Below are 26,183 nucleotides of genomic sequence, written 5' to 3' on the forward strand. Positions count from 1 at the left end.
AGGGGGCGGGGCGTGCCCTGCTCGGGGCCCCGCCCACTCGGCCCGGCCTGGCTCCCCATTGGCCGGCGGGCTGGAGGTGCGAGGGGGCGGGGTCCGCCCCTGGCGGCTCGCGCCCGGGAAGGTCGGGCGGCAAGCGCTGGGCGCCGCGGGGAGGGCGCGGGGACGCGGCTGGTGCTGAGGAGACGCAGCGGCGGCAGGAGCGGCGGCGGCGCCGCGTCCCAGCCACGACCCCTGCCTCCCGCCGCGGCCCGCAGCCGGCGGCGCCCGAGCTCCGAGGGCGCTTTCCCGGGCGCGGGGCCCGAGGCGGCCAAGACGGCGGGCCGGCCGGGCGCGGAGCGGCGGGCGCTGTGCTGCCGGCTGCGCTGGTGGGGGGCGGCGGGCCGCGGCGCGGGCCCGGGGCCCGGCGCGTGCGGCTGGGAGGCGCTGTGGGGGACGGGCGCGCGGGCGGCGGCCGGGGCCATGGCCGAGGGCGGCGGGGGCGCGCGGAGGAGGGCGCCGGCGCTGCTGGAGGCGGCCCGCGCGCGCTACGAGAGCCTGCACATCTCGGACGACGTGTTCGGCGAGTCGGGCCCCGACAGCGGCGGGAACCCCTTCTACAGCACCTCGGCCGCCTCGCGCTCCTCCTCGGCCGCCTCCTCGGACGACGAGCACGAGCGCCCCGGGCCGCCGCCGCCGCCCTGTGTCCCCGCCGCGCCGGAGCCGGAGGAAGACGAGGCGGGTGCGGGCTGGAGCGCCGCGCTGCGGGACCGCCCGCCCCCGCGCTTCGAGGACACTGGCGGTGAGGCGCGGCCGGGGGCGGGGGGCCGGGGGGCGCGGGAGGGCGGGCGGGAGAATTCCAGATGCCCGTTGGGCCGGCCGGTCGCTGGCAGCTGCGCGTCTGAGGAAACAAACGAGGCTGCGGGAGCGGAGAGTTCGAGTGGGAGAGTCCACCCCGCCGCGTGGGAGGGGCCGCGACTTCCTCGTGGGAGGAGGGGTTGAAGCCGCGGCCGGGCCGGCTCTTGGTAGCGGCAGGGACGGGGGGGGGGGTGCGCGGGGGGCGTCCCGCACTTGCCGGGAGTGTCCGGGCGTCGGTGTCGCGCGGCGCAAGCCGGTCACACCTGTGGGCTTGCCCCCGAGGCCGGGGCAGAGGCGCGCCTGCCTCGGTGGGGGGTTCTGGAAACCTGAACCGGCTCGGGGTCGGGGGGTCGTTTTGTCCGGATTGCTCGGGGCGGCCGCGCGAGCGAGGCCCGGGCGCAGAGGGGGCGAGCGGCCTCCGCGGAGGCTTCCCCGGGGAACCTGAGAAACTTCCGCCGTCCATGCCATTCAGGATCTCTTGCGAGGAGGGAAGGAGTGAAAGGGCCGGTTTCCGAGCGTTCCCGGGTGCGTTTTACAGAAAAAGCACCTTCTCGTGTGTGCTGCTCACCGCCGTGGCCCACGGGCGGGCGCGTTACCTGGAGAAGGTCACAGGCGTGCTGGCCGCTGTGGCTGCCTGAGGGCCTTTCACCGCCTGCTTCCGGCAGAGTTGAGTTTTTAGATGCACTGCTCGCCCTCTGCCCCCTCGGAGAGTGGAGACCAGCCCTTCCCAGCCGGCCTGCGATGCTCGGTCCCTGCCCTGCGACCTGCTGTGGCGGCCCCTGGTCCTGCACACCGTTCCCGTGGGCGGGAGCGCTTGCAGCCCGGGTTGCTGAGGGCCGGGGAGTGGCCGCACTGGGCGCGCGGCGATGGTGGTCACGATGTGGCTCTTCCCGTGGCTCTCCCTGACTGTTGTTCAACCAACAGCAATACAGCACACAGGAGGCAGGCCCAAGGGACCCCTGGCTGGTGCCTGGACTTGGATCTGGACATGATGCTGCAGCCTGCTGGTAGGCTGGGAGGGCTGGCTGGACTCTCCGCAGGGAGTGGTCTGCAGACCTCCAGCAGGCAGGCCGCAGTGTGGATGGGCTGGGCTGTAGCTGGATTTGCAAAGTCCGGCCTAGCTGGCCAGTTGCTTGGAGGTGGCTACATTTAAAAGCATGTTCTCATTTGGGCTTCAGTTGAGTTTTGGAATTTTCAAAGTCACATCGCTCTGCATACTCCTTTTATACCCGCTGCATTTTCTAGAATGCCATTAAGTCTTCCAACTCTGGATAGCTATTTTCCATATTGGCTCTTTAAGTATTGTACCTACCCAGGACCCTGGTTTTGGCGGACTTTATGCCAGGAGTGCCTGTGATCCAGCTTTTGGTCTCGGAACACTTGAAAATGCATGTCTGCCTGGGAGAGAGAACACGGCAAGTCTCCCCGTATCTCGGGGAAACAGTGGAATCGTGTTAGGTTAAAGCCTAGTTAGGAATGAGATTCGTGAGTGTGCTGGTGTGAGAGGAGGAACACACTGGAATGCCTTTTAAGCGATATCATATTTCTTAGTAACCTATAAGTGGGAGAAATCCTGCAGCAGAGCAATTTAACGTAGCCACTGCAGCACTTAAATGGTCACAAAGAGCAGTATCATGTGTCATTGGTGTTAGGTTCAAATTCTGCTTCCTTCGGGTGTCCACGGAGTTCACATCTGAACCTGAGAATCACAGTCGGGCGCTTTAACCAAAGACGTATTGTGGTTATTTGATGGTGTTTTTGTCCAGTTTTGTTTTCCTGTTGTGTGTGGGAGCTTACCTGTAAAATCCAGCTCTGATTAAGAATTTTCTTTTCTCCTAGAAGACTTTGGGGTGGAGATGGAAGGATGAGATGGATGCATTCAGACTCCCTGAAACAATGGGATATGATTTATGGGGCTGAAAATAGATGCAGAAATATGTGGCTGCTCAGAGAAAATCCTTGTGCCTACTGGCGTGGAGAGAGGTGGATGTTTTTATCAAGTGGCTGTGATCTGCATCCCAGCCACTCTGAGTGCAAAGAGGTTCAGCCTGCTGGGTTTATCAAAGTACAGTGTCTAAGACGCTCTGAAGGAGTGTGCACCCCTTTCAGGGAATGCAGCCTGGATCTCTCTTCCATCTTTGTTCCCCAGTTTATTAGCAGATCTCACTGGGCTGGTAGAATGGGATGGGGAGGCAAGAAGAGGGTGGCGTTTTGATCTGTAGTCAATCATCATAATAGAAAATTTGTAAGTGAAATTGATGTTGCTGATAGAATCAGCGGAGGAGCAGGCTTCTTGCCCACCTCCTGTTGTAGAAACGTGTGCCTGTGTTTGTCACCGTGTCTTCTGTGTAACTGCATTGTTTGTACCTGTTTGGGCTGAGTAGGGTTTCTTCCATCAGAAAGAGATTATAACTGCTGTGTGGGAGTCTCCTGATGACCTAGAATCTTTTTCAGGGAGTCCGTGTGCACAAGGGGGGTGTAGGCACTGGGTACCATTGTGTCTCTCATCTGCATTCAGAAAGGGAGGGGGACTTGGTGTCCAGCTGAAAGGAGGAGGGAAGGAAGAAATAAGTATCCTGTGGTTAAGGTTGAGGCTCCTGACCGGTCTCCAGGCTGTTTTAGTCTTTCCAGCCTCTTCTTTCATTTTTTTTCAGTGTGTTTAGCTTCCTGGATCAGGCTCTCCAAAGTGCAGCCAGCAGTTACGGGTGGAGAGGGTCCTCTCTCTTACCCTTCTCTTTCCTTCCCCAGGTTCTGGCTCTGCCTTGAGTTGTGGGTTCCATATACTGTGCTTGCAGGGCTGGCTGACAGGCTCTTAACCCCTGTGTAGATGGAGAGGGTCAGCCTGGGAACTGAAGCTGCTTACTGGGAGCTCAGGGCCCAGACCCTCTCCCAACCAGGCTGCAACGAATCCCCTTAAAATAGCCCCTGCAAGCTGTCAGCCTCGTCTGCCCATTCTGCAAATAACCAAGACAGCATGCAAACTCACTCTTTGAAAACTGCGTGAGATTCAGGCCTGGCTGCTTTTTGGGCGTCTGCCCTTTTGGTTTCTTATTATGAGCAGTCTTGTGATTTGCTCTCTCTGAGGAGGCAAAAGAACAGGCAGATTCACAGATGCTCGGGGCTGCTGTCTGTTCTGCGCTGTCGGTCCTTGGTCGTGCTGCCTGGGATCTGAGCTGTTTGCTCTTTCTATCAGAGGCTGGACTTCACAGGAGTTTTTCCCCTGTGTTCCATGTCAGCAGCCCTCTGTAATCATTCAGTGAGGAGGCATGACCTTGAGAAGCTGCAGAGGAGCACATGGCTTTGAAAATTAACACTGTTAAATGTTTTATCTTTAGGGTTCCTGTTGGTTCATTTGGCTTAAAGTCTTTTGATTAACAAGTAAGAAGAGGAAAATCTTTCTCTTAAAACCAGAATTCACGGGGACCTTCTACTCTAATGGGATTTATGAGTAAAGCCACCTGGACCCCTGTCCCGGGTGTAAGGTGTATCCTATCTTCAGCTCTGTGGTTCCAGGAACTTGAATCTTACATCTTGGTAGCTACGAGATAAACATTATGCAGTGCTACACAATAATCAAGCATGTGCTGGGCCACAGAAACCAAAGGGTGCTTCCTGGAGGAGATGTTTTGCTCTTTCCCAGGAGTCTGCTCATGTGCCAGGGGAAACCTGAGCTCATGGTGAGGGCAATAACCGCACTTTCCCATTTGTGCTGGGCTTTCTCAGCCCACTGGGAGAGGGAAGTTATCTCCACATTACAGAGAGCAACAGATGGGTCTTTTCAGGGAGCTGGGGGTAATGAGATGACCGGGTTAATGATCACCATCCACTAGCCAGACTTTCTTATTTAGGAAAGGTGGTGCTCCCCTCCCCGCCTTTTATAATACCTAGAACTTTTTTCAGTCAAAAATATTTTCATATTTATACATCGCATTCGGTTCTGTGAGGTTTAACGTGTGTGGATTTGTGTGACCAGGCCCACAGCCGGGATGTGGAACAGAAGACAGCATTTTTTCCAGCTCTTGATTTGATCACTGCTGCCCTGAGCTGAGCCATGGTGATGGGGGTTTGGAGCTTTTCTGCAGGGGTGGCGTTTGAATGCACTGGCAACCTGGGGTTTGTGAGGTCCCCTATTCAGTTTTAAAGAATAAAACTCACCTTATTGTATATGTTTTTTCTTACTAACAACTAATATATGTTCATTTTAGAAAAAACAAAAGGTAAGGTGATAAAATATTAAGAATTCCCATAATCTCCCATTTCCCAGAGAGGATCATAGTTAACATACTGAGCTCATCCTTCATATATCTTAGGTCACCTATTGTTGGGTGGCCTACTATTTAATTCTAATTAATATATTGTAAACATTTTCCACTTAAATTATAAAATGTCATTTTAATGAATCCATAATACTGTACAGTTCCCTTTTGGTGGGCATTGACTTTATAGCCCTGCCCTCAGGTATTTACGTATTTATTTATGTTTATTTTGGTATGGTAAGTGTTCCTGAAGCTTAAGTTTATGTGCACATTCTTAATATTCCTTGGCATACAATGAGCTAAGGTTTTCGTACATATTAGGGTTGTTGATATCAGTTGCGAAGTAGTCTTCCGGAAAGGCACCTACTATGCTCCTTCCAGCCGCACACCAGGAGGGCCATTAGGAAGTCCTGCTTGTAAGGCAGCAAACCAAATGTGCGATTCCCACCAGTAGTAAGGTGACTCTTAGAGGAGTGCTCCATTGAACAACGCTTGTTGTGGTGTACACAGTGTACTCGCTCCACGGTCACAGCACACTGCATTTAGCACCACCTGGATCCAGATTAAGGATGTGCCCAGTGCCTGGAAGGTCGCGTCCTGGAAGATCCTTTCCCAGTCAGTACCTCCAGCCCCCAGGGGAACACTATCCCATTTCCATCAACATTGATTGTTTTTGCTGTTATTTTGGCCTGGCCCCTTTGTTCATCATCATATCCATGAGATTCACTTTTCCTATTGGATGTAGCAGTCTTTATTTTTATATTGCTGTGTAGCATTCCATTGGATAACTACTCCTTTATCCTATCAATGGGCTCTTGGATTGTTTCCAGATTGGGGATTTTTTGAATAGAGCTGCTGCACACCTTCTTGGGTGGTTTTGACGATATACACATCCTTTACCCTGAGCATATATGCCTAGGACAGGGTTGCTGGGCCGTAGATGTATGTGTCAGCCTGGGCACTCTTACGTGCTGGATAATTTTTTGTTGCACGGCTGTCTTGCAGGTTGCAGGAAGTTTAGTTGCACTCCTGGCCTCTACCCACTGAATGCTGGTAGCGTCCCTTCCTTTGAGTGTGGCAACCACACATCTGCCTAGGCTTTGTCAGATGTTCCCAGGGAGCAAAGTCACGTGCAGTCGAGAACCACTGCTTAGCAGACACTGCCTACTTCCCAATAGCTAGAGACCCCAAGACAGGGATCTATTAGGAATTTGCAGGGGAGCCAGCTCCTGTACCCTTTATTTAACAAATGCTTATATATATCATTTACTATGTGCCAGCTAGTGTTCTAAGAACTTTCTAACCTGTGCAACCCTTGTAATAATCTTGTGAGGTAAGTACTATTAGCCCTATTTTTAACATGAGAAAACAGAATCATTGAGGGGTTAAGTGATGAGTAGACTGGTCCCTTTGATTAGGGGACAAGGAAGCATCTGTCACCCTTAGAGTGTGAGTGTGGAACATGGTATATTCTGGTTGGGTCAGCTAATTAAAAGACCCATGCCAGGGGCTTCATTCTCCAAATCCATTCACCTGCTGCCTCTCATCCAGGCGGTGGCTATAACCAATTTCCCGCCCCCCTTGCAGGAGATGGGGCCGCTGCCTGGATTCTGGGCAGTGGAAAATGAACCAAAGTGTGGACCCCTCTCCCAGGCCTGGCCATGCAGGAGGCGGCTCTGAGCCACAGGCAGAGATATGAGGCCTCCAGATGACAGGACCTTGTGCCTGAATCACTGTGAGGAGCAAAGCCACTCGTGCATCAGGCATACTTGTTGTGGACTAAATTTATGTGGGCAGGAAACTAACTTCTCTCCTGGTTGCTCCATCATCCGTTCGGTGGACGGTTAGGGCTGCCAGCAGAATCCTAACTGGCACCGATGCTGAACAGAAAGAAAAGAGAGGTGGGTAGGGAAGCAAACAAATCAGTGGGCCACTTACTGAGTCACTGGGTGAAGACTCACGAGGGGAAATGACAGAAAAGAGAGCCCAGAGGATAATGAATGATTTGCCTTCTGTCAGTGAAATTACTCCCATGACTTTGGAAGTGGACAGGTGAGGTAATGCAGGTGAGCAATGGGCCTAGGTTGTTCTAGACACAGTTTCATTGCACATGGGAGGCCTCCAATACGATGCTGATATTTCAGAGACTCCAAAAAGCTTCCATAGTGCCAGTGTGCCTCAATGGTTGAGCATCCACCTAGGATCCAGGTGATCGAGGTTCGATTCCCGGTCAGAGCACATGCCGGGGTTGTGGGCTCAATCCCCAGTCAGGGGCGCGCAGGAGACAGCTGATCAATGACTCTCTCATCACTGATGTTTCTCTCTCTCTCCCCCTTCATCTCTCTGAAATCAGTAAAGATGTATTTTTTTAAAAAAAGGAATTAGTTTAGCCCTAGCCCATGTGGCTCAGTGATTAGAGCGTCGGTCCGAGCACTAGAGGGTCATCGGTTCCATTCCTGGTAAAGGGCACGTAATTAGGTTGCAGGTTCCATCCCCTGCCCATCAGGGCTCCTGTGGGAGGTAACCAATCGATTTTTCTCTCTCACATTGGTATTTCTCTCTCTCTCTCTCCCCCTGCTTTCCTCCTTCTCTCTCACTCTCTCTAAAAATCAATGGAAAAAAAATATCCTTCAGTGAGCATTAACCAAAAAAAAAAAATGGATTTAGCTTAGAAGTACCCGGAGCAGGAGGGGACCTGCTTTCCAAGTTCAGAAAGTGGAATTACTAGGAGAATATATGGGATCAGAATAAAGGATGATTTTCTGAAGAAAAAAAAAAAAACGTGAACAGGTGGGCTCTCTGATAGAGTGGTTAGCATGGACCTTGCTCCCTCCACGTTTGGGGAAGGTGGAGAGTCTGGAACATCCTCGGTGAGTTTTCCGTGTGTCTGGAGCTTGGCAGCCAGGAGTTCGGCTCTGGGTGTGGGTGGGGGTGGCTCTGGCCGAGTTGTGACCCGCAGCTGGTGCTCTGAGTGCCATTTCCATCCAGGGGTCCAGCTAACGTTGCCATAGTTACAGCATAGTGCCTTACCCTGAAACCCGTGGCTGGGAAAGCCCGTGATGGTTTCAGAGTTAAAAATGAAAGGAATAGTACTTTTTTCTTTGTGGTTTTATTTACATGCATTAATATACATCGTTTTTAACTGTGCCCCTTGTTTTACCCTTTTTTTGTTAGAGTTTCCCTCCCCTCTGTCCTTACCGCCTGTCCCTGTCCATATAATCCACGTGGACACGTGGCGCTCACACACAGACAGCCTGTGCATACACGCACACCTGTTGGGGTTTTGGGTCATTGTTTAACAAATAAACTCTCATTTATGCCCCTTTCTATCAAGCTCCCCTCATTCACTACCCTTCGTGAAAAACTTCCATTCCTATCTTACTTAATTTTTTAAAGGAATGGCTGCTGAACTTTTATCAAGTGCCTTTATTTTTATCAAAGTGCTTCTATTGCTCTGGTCTTACAGTTTTTTCACGTTCCATTTATTGACAAAGTAAATTTAGTTGATTTCCTGCTATTGAGCTCTCCTTACATTCCTGGAGTCAATCCAGGCTGGTCTTAGCATGTATCTCATGATACCCGGCTCACTTCTGGTGTTTGCTAACGTTATGACTTTGTCGAGCTGATCCACCGTAACCCAGATTTGTGAGTCGTTTCCCCCTCATCTCATCTCTGTCAGGTTTAGGTGTGAAAATTATGCACGGTTTCACAAAATGAATTGGCTTATTATTTTTAAATTGCCGTTTGCCATTTTACAGTAGAATTATGGGTTAGATAGAGCTCAGCTGCAAACCTGGCTGGTCCTGGTGCTTTTTCTGAATTTTCCATTCCTTGAATCATTTGGGTGATTTATGTTTTCCTAGGAAATCATCTATTTCTTCTAGGTTTTCAAATTTGTTAACAGAAAATCCCATGCGGTTTTGAGAATGATTCTTTTATATGCTTTTATGTCTCTGTTCTCAGTCCTAATCCTCTGTTCTCTTTCTCTCTTACTCTCTTAACCTCTCCCTTTTCTCCCTCCCCCACCTTCTCTCTCCCTTATCCTTAATTGGGCATGTGAAGAGTTTTTCTATTTTATTTGTTTACTCAAAGAACCAGCTTTGAGTTTATTGTCTCTCTTATACTTTTTATTAGTTTAAAATTTTACCTTTATTATAACTTCCTTTTCTGTAACACTCTCTGTCCTTCAGGTCTAGATTGAAAGTGATCTAGTGTGGATGTTATCTTATGTGACTGGGGAATTTTTCTCTGTTCCTGAGTTTTTAGGGTGGCAGAGTTGACTTTCTGGTTTTGATGCATCGTCACTAGATGAACAATTCCCAAATAGGACATTTTCTCGAAATGCTCGTAGCCTGAATGAAATCAAGTTACTATAAAATTACATTAAATTCTTAAGGGCTATTTGGTTTAATAGTATGAAAGCTAATACATAGAATAAGTCTACAAAGATTATAATTATGATATAACCTAAACTCTATTATACTGCCTGGTATCATTACTTAAATTTTATAACAGCCAGTTCTAAAAGGATAATTTTTCTGAAGTTATTTTGATAACATATTCTTAATATTTGTGTTAACCGTTGAAAAGGGTTCCTGGACCCAATTCTAACATGTGTGGGTGGAAGCTTCCCCCACATCAACAAACAATTCTTGGTGTCCAAGAATTCAGCTCAGTTCTGATGCTATACCCCTGGAGATGGAATCAGATCCCGCACGTTAAGGGCCTGGTCCTATAAGACTGCCCTCCACTCCAGAGGCCAGTCACAAGTCCAGGTTGCCACCTGTGCTTCTGACCCACTGGCTATAAATCAGAAGTCTCCAGGACTCCTCCTCCATCAATTTGCTAAAGTGACTCACAGGACTCAGGAAACCCATTTACTTACTAGATTACTGATTTATTACAAAATATATTAAAGAGTATGAATCAACAGCCAGATGAAGAGATACATAGGATGGAATCTTGAACAAAGGAGCTTCAGTCCTCATGGAGCTTGGAGCCTGGCACAGTGGCACAGGGAAGTATTCTGCTTCTCCTATGGGGAAACTCTGGGAAAACAAGGGCCAATGAACTGTCCTTCATGACTGACTAAGCCATTGCCCATTGGTGATTGATCCAACCTCCTGCCCCTCCCTCTCCTAGAGGTAAGGGGCATTGGCCTGAAAGTTCTAACCCCCAATCACATGGTTGGTTCTGGCAACTGGCCCCCATCCATAGGAGCTTTCCGAAAGTCACCTCACTAACGTAACAAAAGACACCTTTGTCCTTCTCTTCACTTAGGAAATTCCAAGGGTTTGGGGAGCTCTGTGCCAGAAACAGGGACAGAAGCCAAATATGTATTTAATGTTACAAATCACAGTATCACAGCTGGCATTCTCTTTCTCAATTTAAGTATTTGACAGCTCCTAATCTTACCACTTTTAAAGTAAGAAGTAGTTTATAAAATTATCAGCTATTCCAGTGTTTAATTACTGCAACATTTTACTCTTATAATAATAATTATACATTTGCACTTAAAAAAAATTTCGATGTAGAAAACATGTAAGTTTATATTTTCAGCCTGAGTTACATCTAGAATGCTTAATTGTATGTGAAAGCAAATACTCGAGTGTTAATGAGTCTGAGTGACATGTTGTGTGCATATCACTGAGGTACTTACACTGCTTAGGCATGATGAGAATTTACATGATTAAGTGACTCGGATCGCCCGTCAATTCAGGAGTGTGAGAAATGACACTGAAGTAGGCGTCCACCATTCAGCCTTGCCAAAGCCAAAACTGGTTGGCTCATTGGTCATTGGTTTTTCTCTCCTTTTTTATCCAAGGAGTCTTGGTTCTGGTCCATTTGTTGTTAGATCCTTCTTGTTCATGTTTTTCTCTGTTGCTCTGCTGTGATGCATGGTGCTTGGTAGTATATTCTCTGAATTATTTTCCTCGATTATCTTTTATCTTGATAGCTGAATGATCTCTTGCCCCGGAAAAGCCATTCTCAAGTTGTTGTTTCTCCCTTGGCCCCCAGCACTTCTCTGAGGTTGTTACTGCATTGTCCAGGGCCAGACTGGGTCCATTTCCTTTTTGGGTACCAGTTCATTCTGCCTGCAGGATTGTCCTTTTTTTTTTTCTTTATCCTTAGATTCAGAAACTTTAGCGTATGCCTGTGTATGTCTTTTCTTACTGCTCATATATGGAGCTGGTTGGCCTTTATTGCCTCTCCTTCGTCTGTCCTTTGTTCTCTCATCTCAGGATGTAGCCTTAAAGCCTCACATCTTGTCCCTCATGGTTTCCATCTTTTCATACTCTGCTCTCTGCTTTGTCATTTCTTGGGCTTGATCATCTGCGTCAGTGGTTCAAGAATCATTATGTGCCCTGGCTGGTGTGGCTCAGTTGGAACGTTGTCCTGGGCTCTAGATTCCCGGTCAGGGCACAAGCCTAGGTTGCGGGTTCGACCTCCTGTCTAGGCATGTGCAGGAGGCAGCCAGTCGATGATTCTCTTTCATCTCTGTCTCTCCTTCTTCCTCTCTCTAAAATTAAAAAAAAAAAAAAAAATCATTATGTCATTATGTGACCACCTCAACTTCTCTTTGTCTGAAGAGTTATTTAGTTGGGAAATTGTGTTTTTTAGTTAAAGGAAATCTTTTATCCCCCACCCCCCCCGTGTGTGTTGCAATTGAATCTCGCTGAATGCTATTATTTTAATTAAGATTCAAGTTGTGTCTGTATCTTGCAGTAGCTGTCTTTCAGGGTGTGTTTTCTGACCCATCTTGCTCTCTCTGCTGTGAGACCCTTGGAAGGGGGTTAGTTTTCTTTGTAGGCTCACTGCCTGGATCTGGCGGAGTACCCAAGGGGATGGCTATCCTGTGTGTGGGAGAGAAAGCAGCTCTCCTGTGTCCACAACTGACACCTTGTTGTCTCAGGCTTGGGGTGGTTTCTCTAACATGGAGCCTGGGAGTCTAGTCAGAGCTCTCAGGCTAGTGCTGACGGTGCTTCCAGATCCTCAGGTGTCTTCAGCCTCTCGGTCCTGGCGCTCCGAAGCTGGTTCCTCAGCTCAGGGCCCTAGGGCTCTGGGGTGGTTTCCTCAGCTCGAGGCAGAAAAGCCCACAGTCTCTGCCGAGAGCCATAGTGTGTGCACCCAATCGCCACCTGTGGTTCTCTGTGCTGGAGAGGCAGAGTGGGGACAGAAGTTGGGGAAGGGCAATGTTGGGGTCACCATCTTCTTTCAAAGAAAAACTTTATCTCAGGAAAAAGAGTAAAGACTAAGTGGGCAGCACATCCCCATTATACAGATGAAACAGACTTCGGGAGATTAAGGGATTTAGGCCATCAGAAATTGTGGTGGGACCCGAGGTGGACCAGCTGGATGCTCAGTGCCTTCTCAGCTCTGTGTCCCGTTCTGATGGAGGTGGCCTGGAGTCGTGCCTGGTGTGCAGGAAGAACATCAGCATTAGCTGACGCTGTTTTGTAGAGCTCTGTGTCCTCACAGTCGCAAACCTGTGGGAGCTTCAGAGAAATGGTGGAGGGCGGGTTGCTGTCCCTCTGGGATTGATGGATGGTCAGAGATTTCATTCTTCAGACTTTCTTTTCTTAAATTTTATTTTTATTGATTTGAGAGAGAGGGGAAGGGAGAGAGAATCATTGATGATTTGATCTACTTATTGATGCACTCATTGGTAGATCCTCTTATGTGTCCTGACCGGGGACTGAACCCGTAACCTTGGCATATCAGGATGATGCTCTAACCAACTGAGCTCCCTGGCCAGAGCTCTTCAAACTTTCTAAGAAGGACTTGGTCTGGTAATTGCTGGGATGAGGACAGGAAGCCATTAGGACAGACGTCTCCCTGAAGAACCTTACTCTGGAACACCAGGTTCAACGACCATGTGAACACTTGCACGAAGCCGCCATTGGCAGGGAGTTACATGCAGTCTGCTGGGCTAAATATCACATAATTGGGGCATATTAAAATGTTGCTATTGCTGTCATAAGAGGCTTTTAGTTTTGGTCTTTTAGGATAACTTGAAATTGTTTTGATCTATTTTCCTCTCTTTCTACCTGAGATTAAAAGGCCAGATCCTCAAAGCCAAGAGGAGGTGGCCACGGTTTTCTGGTCTTGGCTCAGCAGGGTTCCGTGACCTTCCCCCAGCCCTCGAGTCAGCTTATTTGGCACTGGATCCAAGGGAGTGTGGGTAGTTTCTGATGTAATGTTGGGTTAGGTTTGAGAGTGTGAAGAACATGGGATTAAGTCAAATTCCCAAGCCTGCTGTGAGACCAGCCACATCCCGGAATTCTCAGACTTCCCAGCTCTACAGTTCACTTAACCTGAGCCTCAGTTTTCTAATCTGTAACATAAAATACTAGGTGCCTCATCTGGTGGGAGAGGGCCAGTGTCAGGCCCAGGTGGAAGTGTGCCTGGAGAGCTAGTGCCAGCAGGAGCACGTGAGGGGCAGGGGGAGGAGCTCACAGGTGGAGGCAGATCGTGGAGGGCCTTATAGGCCATTGTGAGGATGTGGCTTTTACCTTGAGTGCAGTGGGGAGCCTTAGCAGTGTTTTTGGCCAAGGATAACATGGCCCAGTGTGACTTTCAAAGAGATGCTGGGTTGAACACAGACCATAGAAGATCGGGCCACTGCCTTAATCTAACAAAAGGTGGGGGAGTGGAGGCTATGAGGTGTTCAGATTCCAGATGTGTTTTGAAAGTAGAACCAGCCGTGTACTCTGATGGACTGAATGATTAGCCCTTGGGACCTAAGTGTTGGGGTGACCTCAGGCCATGGTGACAGAAGAAACAGGCATCCTTTTATTCAAAGTTTGACTTAGTGTCAACTGAAGATGCCATCAGCAGATCTTTCTGTCATCTCACCTTATGTCTACTGCATAGTATTATTGATATCTTTATTACTGGCTATGAAAGCAGCGTTGGTAACAGCCATCTGAAAACTTGACTAGAAGCTTGGTGTGCGTTGCCCTTTATGGCTGAGTTCCTAGTCACTAAGGGGTGTGGTCACCACTTTCCCTTATAAGATGAGCACATGCCAGGCTCCCTGGCCCAATGAGAAAGGCTTGGGCCAGTGCAGGGTTAGCTCCACTGATGGGGCACCCCTGAAAGATCAGCTCCCTGGGGATCCCAAGGCTGGACCTTCTGCTGTCATAGTATTTGGCTCCCTTAGAAGATGCCATGTGGGCATCATCAGAGCTGGGAGGGCTGTTCTTTTGAAGTAGGATTGCCAGAGTATAGGATGCTAGTTCAACTTGAATTTCAGATAAACAGTTCTTCAGTGTAAATTTATCCCCCAGTGTTGCATGGGACATACTTACTCGAAAGAATTATTTGTTGTTTATCTGAAATTCAATTGGATGAAGGGGCCTGTGTTTTAATTTGCTAATCTGACTACCCTCTTGTGGTGCGTTCTTTCCAGTTGATGAGCAGCTTAGTAACTTAGTCTGCACCTTAGTAACCTGTGAGGGTTGCCAAGTAACAGGACTTGATTTTGAAAGTGCCATTAAATTTTGTGTGGAGACAGTTCTGCCGAGTTCCTGGGTTAGCCTTCTCCCACAGTTGGAGCTGAGAGTTAGGGCTGAGCTCTAATTGGAGTACCCTCAGTACCCTATCCTCCCGCTTCTGTTTCTCCCAGACAAGTTGCTCCTTGGGACTGAATGCTGGCTCATTGCTGGGCAGTGCATGCCCCAAGGGGGTGGCTGCTGAGGACTGAGGCTCCAGGTCTTCAGCCCTGGAAACCTGGGACTGGGAGCTGTGGGGTGGTCCTGTCAGGAGCTCAGAGGCCTGGGGCTGACTCTGCCCTCTGATGCCCTATGGCCTGTCCTGCTGGGGAGACTGCTTCTGATCCTGTCCTGAGCATCTTCTCTGCTAGATATCACTCCCATATGTTATGGGCTGATTCTGTTCCCCCAAAATGTGTATGTTAAAGTCCTAGTGCCTTAGAATGTGACTATATTTGGAGATAAGATCTTTAAAGAGGTAAGTTTAACATGAAGTTATTATGTTGGGTCCTAGTCCAACATGACTGTTGTCCTTATAATAGCTTAGGACACAGATACATACAGAAGGAAGATTATGTGAAGACTCAGAAGATGGCCATCCATAAGGCAAGGGAACAAGTGTCAGAAGAAACCATCCTTGCCAACGACTTGATCTTGGACATCCAGTCTCCAGAACTGAGAGAAAGTAAATTCCTGTTAAGTGTCCCCCCTCATCTGTGCTACTTTATTACAACAACTCTAGCCGACTAACAGACCATCCTACAAAAAATGGACAGGAGAAAGCAAGGCATGGAGGTTGGACTCGGGGAGTTGAGATGAGGTGGTCTCAGCTGTGTGTACAATCAGCCCTCTGCCAGCTGGGAGTGTGTCGTGGCCTGTGGGAGTACCTGGGACTAGATGGGCCATTTCCGATGTGGTGATCTGTGGGGAGCAGTGGACTTCCTCTCTAGTGTGCAGTCCCTGTCTGGGAAGGGCTTGGGGGCAGTGATGGTTCCTGACTGGAATTGCCTGGTGCCCGTGCCGGAGACGCTGCCCCAGAGCCAGCTCTGCACTTTCATGTGCTGACAGCTCTGGGGCTGGATCCTTCCCGGCAGCATCTTGCAGTTAAGCTGCAGAAGGCAAGTCACATAGGAAAACGCCATGTGGCTCAGGAGCTATGCGAATGTTGTTCTGCCTGAGGAGACCTAACTTGTTCACGTGTACAACACACCTACAGACGGGTGCACAGTCCTAGTCGCAGCCTGGTGGCCTTTTGCACGTGTGTATACCCATGGGTTCCTGGAGGAGGTTATGAAAATATCTATTATCCAAGAGCTGTTCTTGTGGCAGTGACATCTTTGGGTAATTAAAATTATTTAATGTCCTTGTTCTTAGTAATGAATTGCATGGCTATTCTTAAATCCCGTGTTGCTTGGTTTAGTTTGCCATTTAGAGATTCATCTTCCTTCATAAAAATGTCACCTCCGCTGCCACCTGGGCCCCAGGGGATGGCTCCTCTTTTCTGAGCTCCGTCCCCAGACCGCAGTGGAGTCTGGGACTGGGCCGGAGCCTCTGGGAGCGGAGACACTTCATAAACCGGGAATTGGAAGACGGGCTGATTTGAGGGAGTAAGAGCAAAACTTGATTGTGGAGGATTGGTTTTGTTATGCTTCAGTACTTCCAGCTGTAAAATTTTTACTTTTTAAATTGAATGTTATTGGGCGTTTTTACTTTCGAGTCTACAGTTAGGGAAACAGTCTCCCGACTTAGCTCAGAGAAGGCAGCAGGTGAGGTCAGCAAAGCCAGATGGTAGCTCTCGGCTAATCAGTGCAGCCTGAAACCTGGGCTCCCGCCCTCACAGGTCCCTGAGCTGGGACGACAGCAGGGGATTTCATCACAGTGGCCAGGCTGAAGGTTCCGGGGGATGCAGGTGTGCCTGTGGGTGCATGGGAGTCCCTGGTGACCTCTCCCAGAGCACACAGGCCTCCTTCCCTGGGAGCATGGAACTGCCCAGCTGTTGCCCTGTCCCTTACTGCTGCTGCACCAGACTCTGGCTAAGCCCTGTGGGGTCCCCTGTCTGCCTTGCCATGGGGCTCACATCTTGGGGTGGATGATCAGGGCTTTGTGGGGGATTTCCATGGATGAGAGCCCACGCAGGAGTGTGGTCAAGGGACAGAAGCTGCGGAGGAGCCATCAGACACCGGGGACACACAGGTCATCTGTACACATGGGTCGAGCAGACCTAGTGGGAGCTGAGGGCGGCAGATGCCATGGAGCAGAGGTTTTGGTAGTCTAGACAATGCTCTGTCAAAGGATGGGTTTCCAGGGAGCTCCGAGAGGAGGCTGGACAGAAGATGAAAGGGTGGGACCAACTCAGAGTTCTGAAGGTGGCTGCCAGGGGCTCTGTGCCCCCGGAGCTCCAGTGAGGAGAGAGAAAATGACAGAGCGCTGGATACTTTGTAGATGAACTTTGGAGGGAGAAAGAGCTACCTGGAATTAAACGACATTTGAAGCTTTAACTTAAAACAGGCTCGGATAGTGGCCAGTCCTCAAAGGCTTCTGCCTCCTCATCTGGCTCTGGGCTCTCCCCTGGTGGGACAGACTACAAAGTCATCCCAGCCAGAGAGCTTTGCCCTGGTGGAGGCAGGCCATAGGCACCCTGAAATCCGGGAGGGCTTCCACCTGGTGCAGATCCCCCAGGGACACCTGGCTCTCCTACATCTCTCAGCACAACCCCTTGTGGAATGGGCACCATGAGGAATTAAGGCCAATGGAAGCAGGTGCCCAAGACTAAGTCTGAAATTCATCTCTCTTTTCTGTCGCTGCTCTTTCCATCTTGCCGCAGTCAGCAGATGCCACAGGTGTAGGCTTCTTGGGGATGCCTTGAGCCCTTTGGCAGAAGGTCCTTGTGGGAACAGAAGTGGCAGTTGCCTTCTCCCTGCTCAAGCTTTCACAGACTAAGGGCGAGTGAGGGGAGGCGGCATGCAGACGCAGAAACTGTGTTTGATGCTGATGCTGATGCTGATGCTGATATGGACCCTTTGTGCTGTAAGAGTCACCTGTGGTCGACCCTACCTAGAGGCCACACGCAATGCGGAATGCACCTGATTTGGGTATAATCGGGAAGATGAGCTTTTACCCGTGTGCTGGGCCTAGAATGGGGAGTCCAGCATCCATTGTGTTAGAGACGGAGGGAACCACCTCATTGTACAGACAAGGGAGTAGAGGCTCAGAGAGGTCAAACTTTTGGTGCAGAACTGGGTCTGAGTCCACAGCTCCTGCAGGGCCAGCATGTGGGTGTCCCCACATTGTCCAGAGGCCACTCAGGCTAGCAGGAGGGGGTCTGCTGCTTAGTCTGGGGTTTCCCAAATGTAGGTTTACAAACCACTGCTGGTCCATGATGCAGTTACTGCTGGTCCGCAGTGTAGTTATGGCTGGTCCACAGTGCAGTTAACAGCTGGTCCACTGTGGTTACTGCTGGTCCACGGTGGTTACTGCTGGTCCACGGGGAAATTACTGTTGGTCCACAGCCCACAGTAAAAAGAGGTAAAATAAGGACCCTGGAGAGAGAGCTTCATAAAGCTAAATGTGTCCTTTATTGAGATTCTGTCCTTTCTACTCCTTTTTATGTTAAAATGACTAAAATCATGGTTGAGGATTTTTCTAGGTGGGTGAGCTTATGGCAAAATAAACTTTGGAATCCTAGGAGTTCCTTTTTCTTTTTAAAATTGTTATTGACTGTGAAATTGAAAAGCCTATGAACACAGACACCTTTAGCAGCCCCTTCCTCTGCCGATCAAAAAGGGTCCTCACTGGGCCCAGAATCTAGGACCTGCTCACCGACCAACTCCCATCAGCCAGCCCCTCCTGGTTCCAGTTCACGGGGCCGCACTGCGGCCTGGGGCAGGCCCGCTGTTCTGGGGTCAGCATGGTGCAAGCTCACTATGGCACTTTGAAACAGTTCAAAGGAAGTAAGATTTTCATTTGGGTTTAAGATCTTGGTGGAGAAATCTTCACAGCCCTGGTAAGCATCAATCCGGCTTTTTCCTGTAAAAAGTTCATTTCATCATCTCCTTTTTAACCACATCATTAAATGAGCAAATGCCCAGCAGGACGCCTGCGTCTGGTTCCCTGTGGCCCCTTCTGTGGAGTAGGCTCGGGTCTCCATTGAGGAAGGAAGAAAGGCATGAAGCTAACGGCTTCATTTTTATCTAGTGGTGTAACGAAGATGCATTTGGGGCCGCTTAATAATTGTAAAGCCCATTCTATTTATTGGCTATTAGAAATGGTGAAGATGAGGTTTATTTTTAGTGGAAATAGCACACTCTCTTAATTGCACCAAAAATACTGCAAGAGCTGTTTTATGGATGACCAAACGCTGCTCTTTGTCCCCACAGTGTCACAGTTTGGTGCTAGGGCAGCGCATGCTTTACTACGCCCCTTGGTGCTGACAGGGAGGAGGCCAGGGGTCCGACATTTCCTTCGTGTAGCGTGTTATACATTTGCTGGTGCCAGTGTTGCACGCGAGCTGTACCTTAGTATATACCATTTTATAATGATGCCATGTGAGCAGTCCTGTCTGTAAAACCTGTTACATCCCCATGGGGAAGGAGAGAGCAAACATTTCTTCCCTAGGGGACAAGAAGAGAGGGCAGAATTGGAAAATTGCTATACCATAAGTGGTTTCTCAATCCTTCCTAAGTGCTTCTATAACTAAATTAGAGAGTGAGTCAGGACCCTGCCTGGGACCCCCATTCAGAGCTGCTGTCGTTAATCCCTGGGTGCTTTGTTCCATCCAGATGTCTATAGTCAGTGACTGTGACAGGCTGGCAGCCCCTCCCACCCCTACACACTCAAGCAGACTCTGTCCCTGGCGACGTGCCCGGGTGCTTTCCTGGTGGGCTGAGCCCAATCCCGGTGACCAGTCAGTGTGGCATGGAAGTGGGGAAGTTGGCAGCGATCCCCTGCTAACGCGGCGCCCTGTGAGCCAGCCCCTCTGTGATGCTGAGCTACAGGACGGCTGGGCTCCGGGGCGGGCGAGTAGGAGGTGCTAGAGTTAGGAAATGCTCTGGTGATTCTGAGACCCCTTCCCCACTCCAACTGAGACAACCAACCTTGGACTTGGTTTGCCCCTGCGCAAGTCAGCGCCCACCAGAAAGACAGCCAGGGACACACCTTTGTCAAATACGCCTGGGTTAGTTTGCTGCAGCGAGAGAGAGCACACCTGCCTGTGGACGGCTTGGTGAGAGGGGTGGGAGGAGCTCAGTGCGGGGTTTGGGCTCTGCTGGCTGGTTGTAAAGTGAGTGTGAGGAAGCCGAGGCCACCTCTGGACTGGGGGTGTCCAGGTGATAGAGCGTCCCGGTCATTTTCATCTGGAAGGTGGGGGATGGACGTGGAACTGGATGGGCCGTGTAATGCAGCAGTGGCCACTGGTGGTGGCGGGAGTGAGGTGTTTACTTACCCTTCTCGCTTTGAGTGGCCTTGTCTCATGACTGTTATAGTCCAGTTTATGTTCAGTTGGGGCTATCCCAGCCTGCTGTCAGCTGCTAACTCCAGGGATGGGCTTCATTTTGTCACCCTCCCATTGCCTCTGGACCCCTGTTTCCCCCTGCCCTGGACTCTGTGCAATGGGAGCATTAGGCTCAGATATGTCCGGGGATGATGCTCAGCTGGAGGGCCGGGCCCACTTGGCTTCAGCTCCCTGTCGCTGCAGCCCAGGCCCCGAGCCAGTGTTCTGCCCCCCCCCCCCCCCCCGCCTTCCCAGGATGGTGTGGATGGGATGGGCAGAGGAGAGGGCCAGGGCTCAACAAGGGTGAGGCGCCTCCCCACTCCTGCCTTTTTCATCCTCTAGCCCTGGAGGCCCCTCTTTCCACTTGGTGACCTGGTTCAACCAAAGCCCAAGGTGGTGGCAGCTCCTCTTTGCTTTTCCCTTGTGGGGGACGGTGGTCATACTCAGAGGTGACATAGGCAGCCCAGGTATTGTGTTTAAATGGAAGTCAGGAGCTTTGAGTAAGTGACTTCGATTCTCCGGGACCTTTTCTCAACTGTCAGAGTCCTGAAGCACCAGCAGAGGGTTCTGGTGACAAGTGGAGACATAGTTGTACATCATTTCATTCTGCCTGTGGCATGGTCTTCTCCCATCTCATAGCTGTCCCTGGGGTACCTGCCACTCCCAGAGAACCCCGTGCAAATTGTGCCCCCTGAGGTTGGGTTACTGGAAATCAGTCACCTCAATTCCCAAGCCTGAGTCACCCCTCTTCCAAATAAAATTGGGCAAATACTTGGTCATTTGTCATCATTTTTAGTTGTCAGAGTAGAAGCGATTCATGGGGAAGGAGAACCCTGCTTCCTACGGGCTCCCTAACCTGCTGCCTGGCAACTCTAGGTGCCCCGGGCACCCCCGGGAGCTAGTTAGAAATGCGGTCCAGGTCCCTCAGGACCCCTGGACAGCAGTGGAGCTGGTCCCCGGAACTGTTTGCACATTTTAGGGTGAGGCTATCTTCACACATCTGTGTGTTCAGTGAAGTGGATGTTCTGGGGAGCAGAAGCAGTTTGGGGAAATGGGCTCTCTTGCTCACACTTCAGGATAAGGGAACATGCTTTGTAAACGGATGGAGAAGTCCATCAACCATCGGCTCCCAGCAGTGGGAAGCAGCCTCGTGATGTTGCGGGATGGGTAGAGTTGTGTCTGGGCCCAGGCCACACATCACCTCAGCCTCTTGCAGGCATTTCTCCTCCCTCGTTCTTTCTCCCCACTGAAGCTTCTCTTGACAGTTAAGAAAGATCCAAGAAAGTTAGGAAGCCCAGTTGGTAATGCTTATGATCTATTTCTCTTCCTGAGCGTTTTGAGGTACTTTGATTTGTGGCCAGACACAAGGGTCTTGACCCAAAGGAGTGAAATCCTAATGATGAGATCTCACAAATTTCCATTAGTGGGATATTTTCTATGGTGGGGAGGAGAGCTGTGGGTGCCAGGCCCATAGTTGACCTGGACTGAGCAGCCACGTCAGAGACGGCCACGTGGAACACTGGCTTGGTGTCCCAGGCACCCGCCTCTCATGGAGTTGGTTCCTTCACTCCCTGCATTGAGGGCGATAGGGTGGCCAGCTGTGTAGATGTTCACAAGATTGAGGGGTTTCCGGGGATCCAGGACTTTCCATGCTAACACTAGGACAATCCTGGGCAAACTGGGGCAGTTGGTCACCCACGGGTGAGAGGAAGTGAGTCCGTAATGAATGCAGGTGCAAGGTGTTAAGGTCTCTTTACTGCAGGGATGCTGGCCCTCGAACTCTCTCTAGTGGGAGTTTGGTGGGAGCTATGTGCCCATGGCCTTGGGCCCCCCGCTGTGTCTCTTGAGAGACTTGATGCCTGAATTTGACAGTGACATGGAGACAGCATCTGGCACCCACGGATCTTTGGAGCCTGAGCTCTGTGGGGTTTCAGAGCTTTGCTGCCCAGAGCTTGGCATGCATGCAGGCCCAGGCTGTCAGCTGGCTTTCCCTGGCTTTGCCTTCACTTCTGGCTTCCCAGACCAAATGTGTCCCAGTAGAAGCCCCCTGTGTCCTTGGGCCTGTGGACAAAAGGCTGTGTGGCTGCCAGGCAGTGATGGGAGCGGGAGCCCAGGGGTGAGAGGAGCCAAGGTGGAGCGGGCAGAGCAGTCTCAGTCCCCTGCGATCTCAGAGAGAAACAACGTGGGTTGTTTCTGCCAGCGTAGGCAAATGGCAGCCAAACTGTCTATCCTTTGTGTCCAGTCAGACAGTTGGAAAGCTTCTCGACTTGAAGCCAGTTTCCTGTAGGGACAGGAAGATTCCCATTTCTTTGGGGAAGGCTTTTTGGAAAGAGGGTAGGGACGTGGAGATGACAACTGGAGAAGTACTGGATCCTGTGTTTCAACCATTTAGATTCAGTTTAAGGTTATTATTGAATATCATGTTAATGAAAACAGGAAGCCAATGTAGTAGAAAGAGGGAATCTGTGTTGGTATTTTTGTTGTTTTGACCTTGGCTAGTTTGGTGAAATGTATGTTTCAGAGATGGGGGTAGGTGGGGGAGGGAGAGGGCTTCTGAGTGATTTATGTTTTGGAAACTTGTTTGGGTGGGTATAGCAGGGTACAGTAAGATTGTGTGCAGGGACTCTGGGGAGAGGCAGACCCAGGTTCAAATCCTGCCTCGTCTGTAGAGCTGGGTCTTTGGGCCAAGTCCAAACCCTCCTCATGTTGCTTCCCATCTGCTGAATGCCCACCATGAGCTGGGCACTCTGCTAGAAAATTGCCATCTGTGCCCTCAGTCCAGCTTCATGAGTCCGGGAGGTAGTTTTTTTATTCTCTGTTTACAAATAAAGACATGGAAACTGAGGCTAGAAGCTACTCATCCAGGCTCACACATCTGGTGAGGGCAGAGTGAGGACCTCAGGGTGTTGGGACTCTCGCTTTATGCCACGCTGCCTCTTCACCTCAGTTTCCCCATCTGTAAAATGGGCATTCTTGTGATTCTAAGAAATTGTGGTTTCAAGTCCTTAGCAGTTGTTTCTACCCATAGGGACTTGGCTAGTAATTAATTCCCTTCCCCTGCTCCCCTCCCCCTTTAGTGCTTCACCGGTGCTCTGAGCTGACCCTGAATTACCAGTGTTGGTCCGGAGCCTGCTGACTTGCTGGTGTCCTGGTTCATTCACTCTTCCCCCAGCTGTAGCGAGGACTCCAGGTAAAGGACCAGCTTTACCCTTTGCAAAGGTGACAGTTAAAATTGCTGCCGTTTATTTTGCCTGTCAGCCTAGGATGCCAATTGAAAGAGGCTTTCTTTTTCTCTTTCTCCTATGATATATCCCTGCCCGGCCTTGGCTTGAAGTTCCAGTCTCTGGCACGTGGCATTTCAGGACTTAGATGTAGGTCCCCCGTAGCTCACTCTGCCCTCTTGTTTGCTGAATCACAGTGTCATCTGGCTGTGGGGACTTGCCTTTGAATTCAGGGACAGGTGCTTGGTAATTACAAGGTTTCCTTCCTACAGCAGGGGATTGGCAAGCAATTGCCTTGTTTTTTAAGGGAACGTTTAAGCAGTATTTTAAAGAGCTAGATCCACAGCTTTTACGTGACAGGAAAAATGAAATAAATCCTGAAAATGCCTCCCTTCCTGATGCAGAAGGGATTTTGAAAGAGGAAGCTTGACTGAGATTCCGTTGAAGTGCTGGCAGGATGAGAAAGGCCAGAGCGATCAGCAGGCCGTCTGGATGGCACCACGTGTCACCATCATGCCCGTCGGAGCCGATTTCCACCTCCACCCTTTTTACAGCGCAAAGGGATGACTCTATCTATTGTGGGGAATGTTGGAAAGTACAAATAAGCAGGAAGAAAAATACACGAAAGTACCCCCACTCTGAGCTAAACACTGGTTGCGTTTTGTTAAATCTCTTTCCAGATACCTCGATGTGTGTGTATCTGTATGTGTGTGTATTGTTTTTAATTTAGAGATGAGCATATATTCTCTTTTATAACCTGATTTCCCCCCAATTTCACATCATACAGTAAACAGGTGTTTTTCAGTGACTGTACATATGCATCCTCACTACTCAGGGTGTGGCCCTTGGACCAGCAGCAGCAGCATCACCCAGAGCTTGTTGGAAATGCAGAGTCTCAGGGCTCAGAATCTGCATTTTCACATGATTCCCAGTGATTTTCACGTACTTTAGAGTTTAAGGAATGCTGAACTCCATCATTTTAAATGGCTGCCTAACATTCCATTTCAGAAATGTGTTATAATTTAGATAACCAGACTCTTATTATCTGAATGTGTAGGTTTTACACAAATGTTTACTTTTGTAATCAGACTGTGATGAGCATCCTTATGCCAAGTGCCCTTGCCTGCCTGTCTGACTGTCTGCCTGGGAAGTGTTAGTGGACCGCTGATGGAAGTTGCCTGATTTCACTCCCGTTGGAAGGGAGAGCCCGTTTTCCATGTCGACTCTGCCAGTTATACCTTTTAAATCTTTGATAGTTTGATACAAATAAATGGTACCTCGTCACCAGCGGTTAATTTGTCTGATCACGTGTGTGGTTAAACATGAATTTATTTCCTTACTGGTCTTTGGTTTGATAATGCCAATTGTTAAGGTCCTTTGTTGGTTTTCCCTTCTGGGTGGTTGTCATTTCCCCCCCTGATTTATATTCGGAGATATTATCTCTATGAAACACTTGCAAATATAGTTCTAGTTTGCATCGTGGTGTTTTGTCCCTCCAGCATTGGATTCTTTTCCAAAGGCAGGAAGGGATTTGGGGACAGGAAGTCTAAATTGGGAGGGTATGTTCAGTGTAACTATAGAGCTTTTCCTCCTTAAACCGACATAAAAATTGTTGCTCGAAAGGAAGTTCAAAGTTCTGATGGAATAACTAACTCTAAACCGAGGTGGCCTGTCCCTGCTGCCTTAGGGGCCCAGCAGAACCTCATTGAACTTGGAAAGGAGCATTTCCTGTTTTCTTCTATTTTTTGACGCTGGTATTTTTAGAACATGGGATTGGAAGAACTTTTAATTTTTTAGATAAACCTTGTATTCTAAATGTCTAGAGTGTCATTTATATAAAAATTTAAAATTTCTAAATGGAAAGCAGGTAGAGACATGGACCGAAGAAAATGTGTTTTTAAAGATGTTCATGTTTCAAAGTGACTTATGACCCCATTTCCAGGATTCGTTACTTCTGAGCCAACAGTAAATTAGCCTCACTGAAAGCTCGGTTCTCTCTTGACCTTGATTCAGTTATTTATTAAGGAGCCAGACTCAGAATTAGAAAAAGTACAGAACAGGCAGAATGTAGGATGGCCCCAGATGGCCCGTGGACTCTGGGGAAGATCCCTAACTTCCCTGAGCCTTGGGAGATGTGGCCGCGCCGCTGTGTGCACGCTCGGCAGCCGGATGACTGGGCCAGGTGCTCACTGGGCCCCCAGTCAGGTGGCTGAAGTGGGGGCTGGTGGGAGAGAGAGGCTTACCTTTTCTTGGCAGGAAAGGAGCCCTGTGCTGGGTCTGCCCAAGCACTATTTTCTGTCTGTTCAGGGGCACTTAGTGGCTGTGAGTAGAATGTGCCTCCAGCACCTTCTTGAGCAACCAGAGGGTAATTCTGCACCGAAACCTGCAGGGCTGATGCTGAGCATTCATTTCCCAGTGACAGCTGAGGGCTCACAGGGAAGAGCTGGGCGGGACTGAAGCTGACACTGTCAAAGTAAAGAGCAGTAGCCAGTGGAGAGCTGAAAGTGGCATGAGAGAGATACAGAGCCCTGGCCACCTTGGCTCAGTTGGTTGGGCATGGTCCGGTGCACCAGGAGGTGGCCAGTTCCATCCCGGTCAAGGGCACATGCCCGGGTTACAGTTCGATCCCCAGTAGGGGGCATGCAGGAGGCAGCTGATCAATGCTTCTCTCTCACATTGATGTTTATTTCTCTCTCTTCCCCTTTCCCTTCCTCTCTCTCTAAAAATCAATAAACTATTCCTTAAAAAAAAAAAAAAAAAGATACAGAGTGAGGGAGAAGCCAGAGGAAGGAGCGATTGCTTTTTAAAGATGATTAGGAAAAAGGTCACAGCGGAGCTAGGTTTGCATGCTCTGTAGGGTGGGAGAAAGGCACAGCCTGGACTTGGAGGG

At 49.8% G+C, this 26,183-nt stretch overlaps 1 protein-coding gene across 1 annotated transcript in view; it reads left to right on the forward strand.

The window, feature by feature from the left end:
* The first annotated feature begins 459 nt into the window (after positions 1-459).
* PGBD5 (piggyBac transposable element derived 5) overlaps positions 460-26,183 on the forward strand; it is a 67,651-nt gene continuing 41,927 nt past the window's right edge. The window contains exon 1 of the mRNA XM_087828912.1: positions 460-778. Within this exon, the coding sequence (XP_087685038.1) occupies positions 460-778 (319 nt within the window). The remainder of the gene's footprint in view (positions 779-26,183) is intronic.

The sequence above is a fragment of the Miniopterus natalensis genome, chromosome 21 (genome assembly GCF_054644295.1).
Source record: "Miniopterus natalensis isolate mMinNat1 chromosome 21, mMinNat1.hap1, whole genome shotgun sequence".
NCBI classification, from domain to species: domain Eukaryota; kingdom Metazoa; phylum Chordata; class Mammalia; order Chiroptera; family Miniopteridae; genus Miniopterus; species Miniopterus natalensis.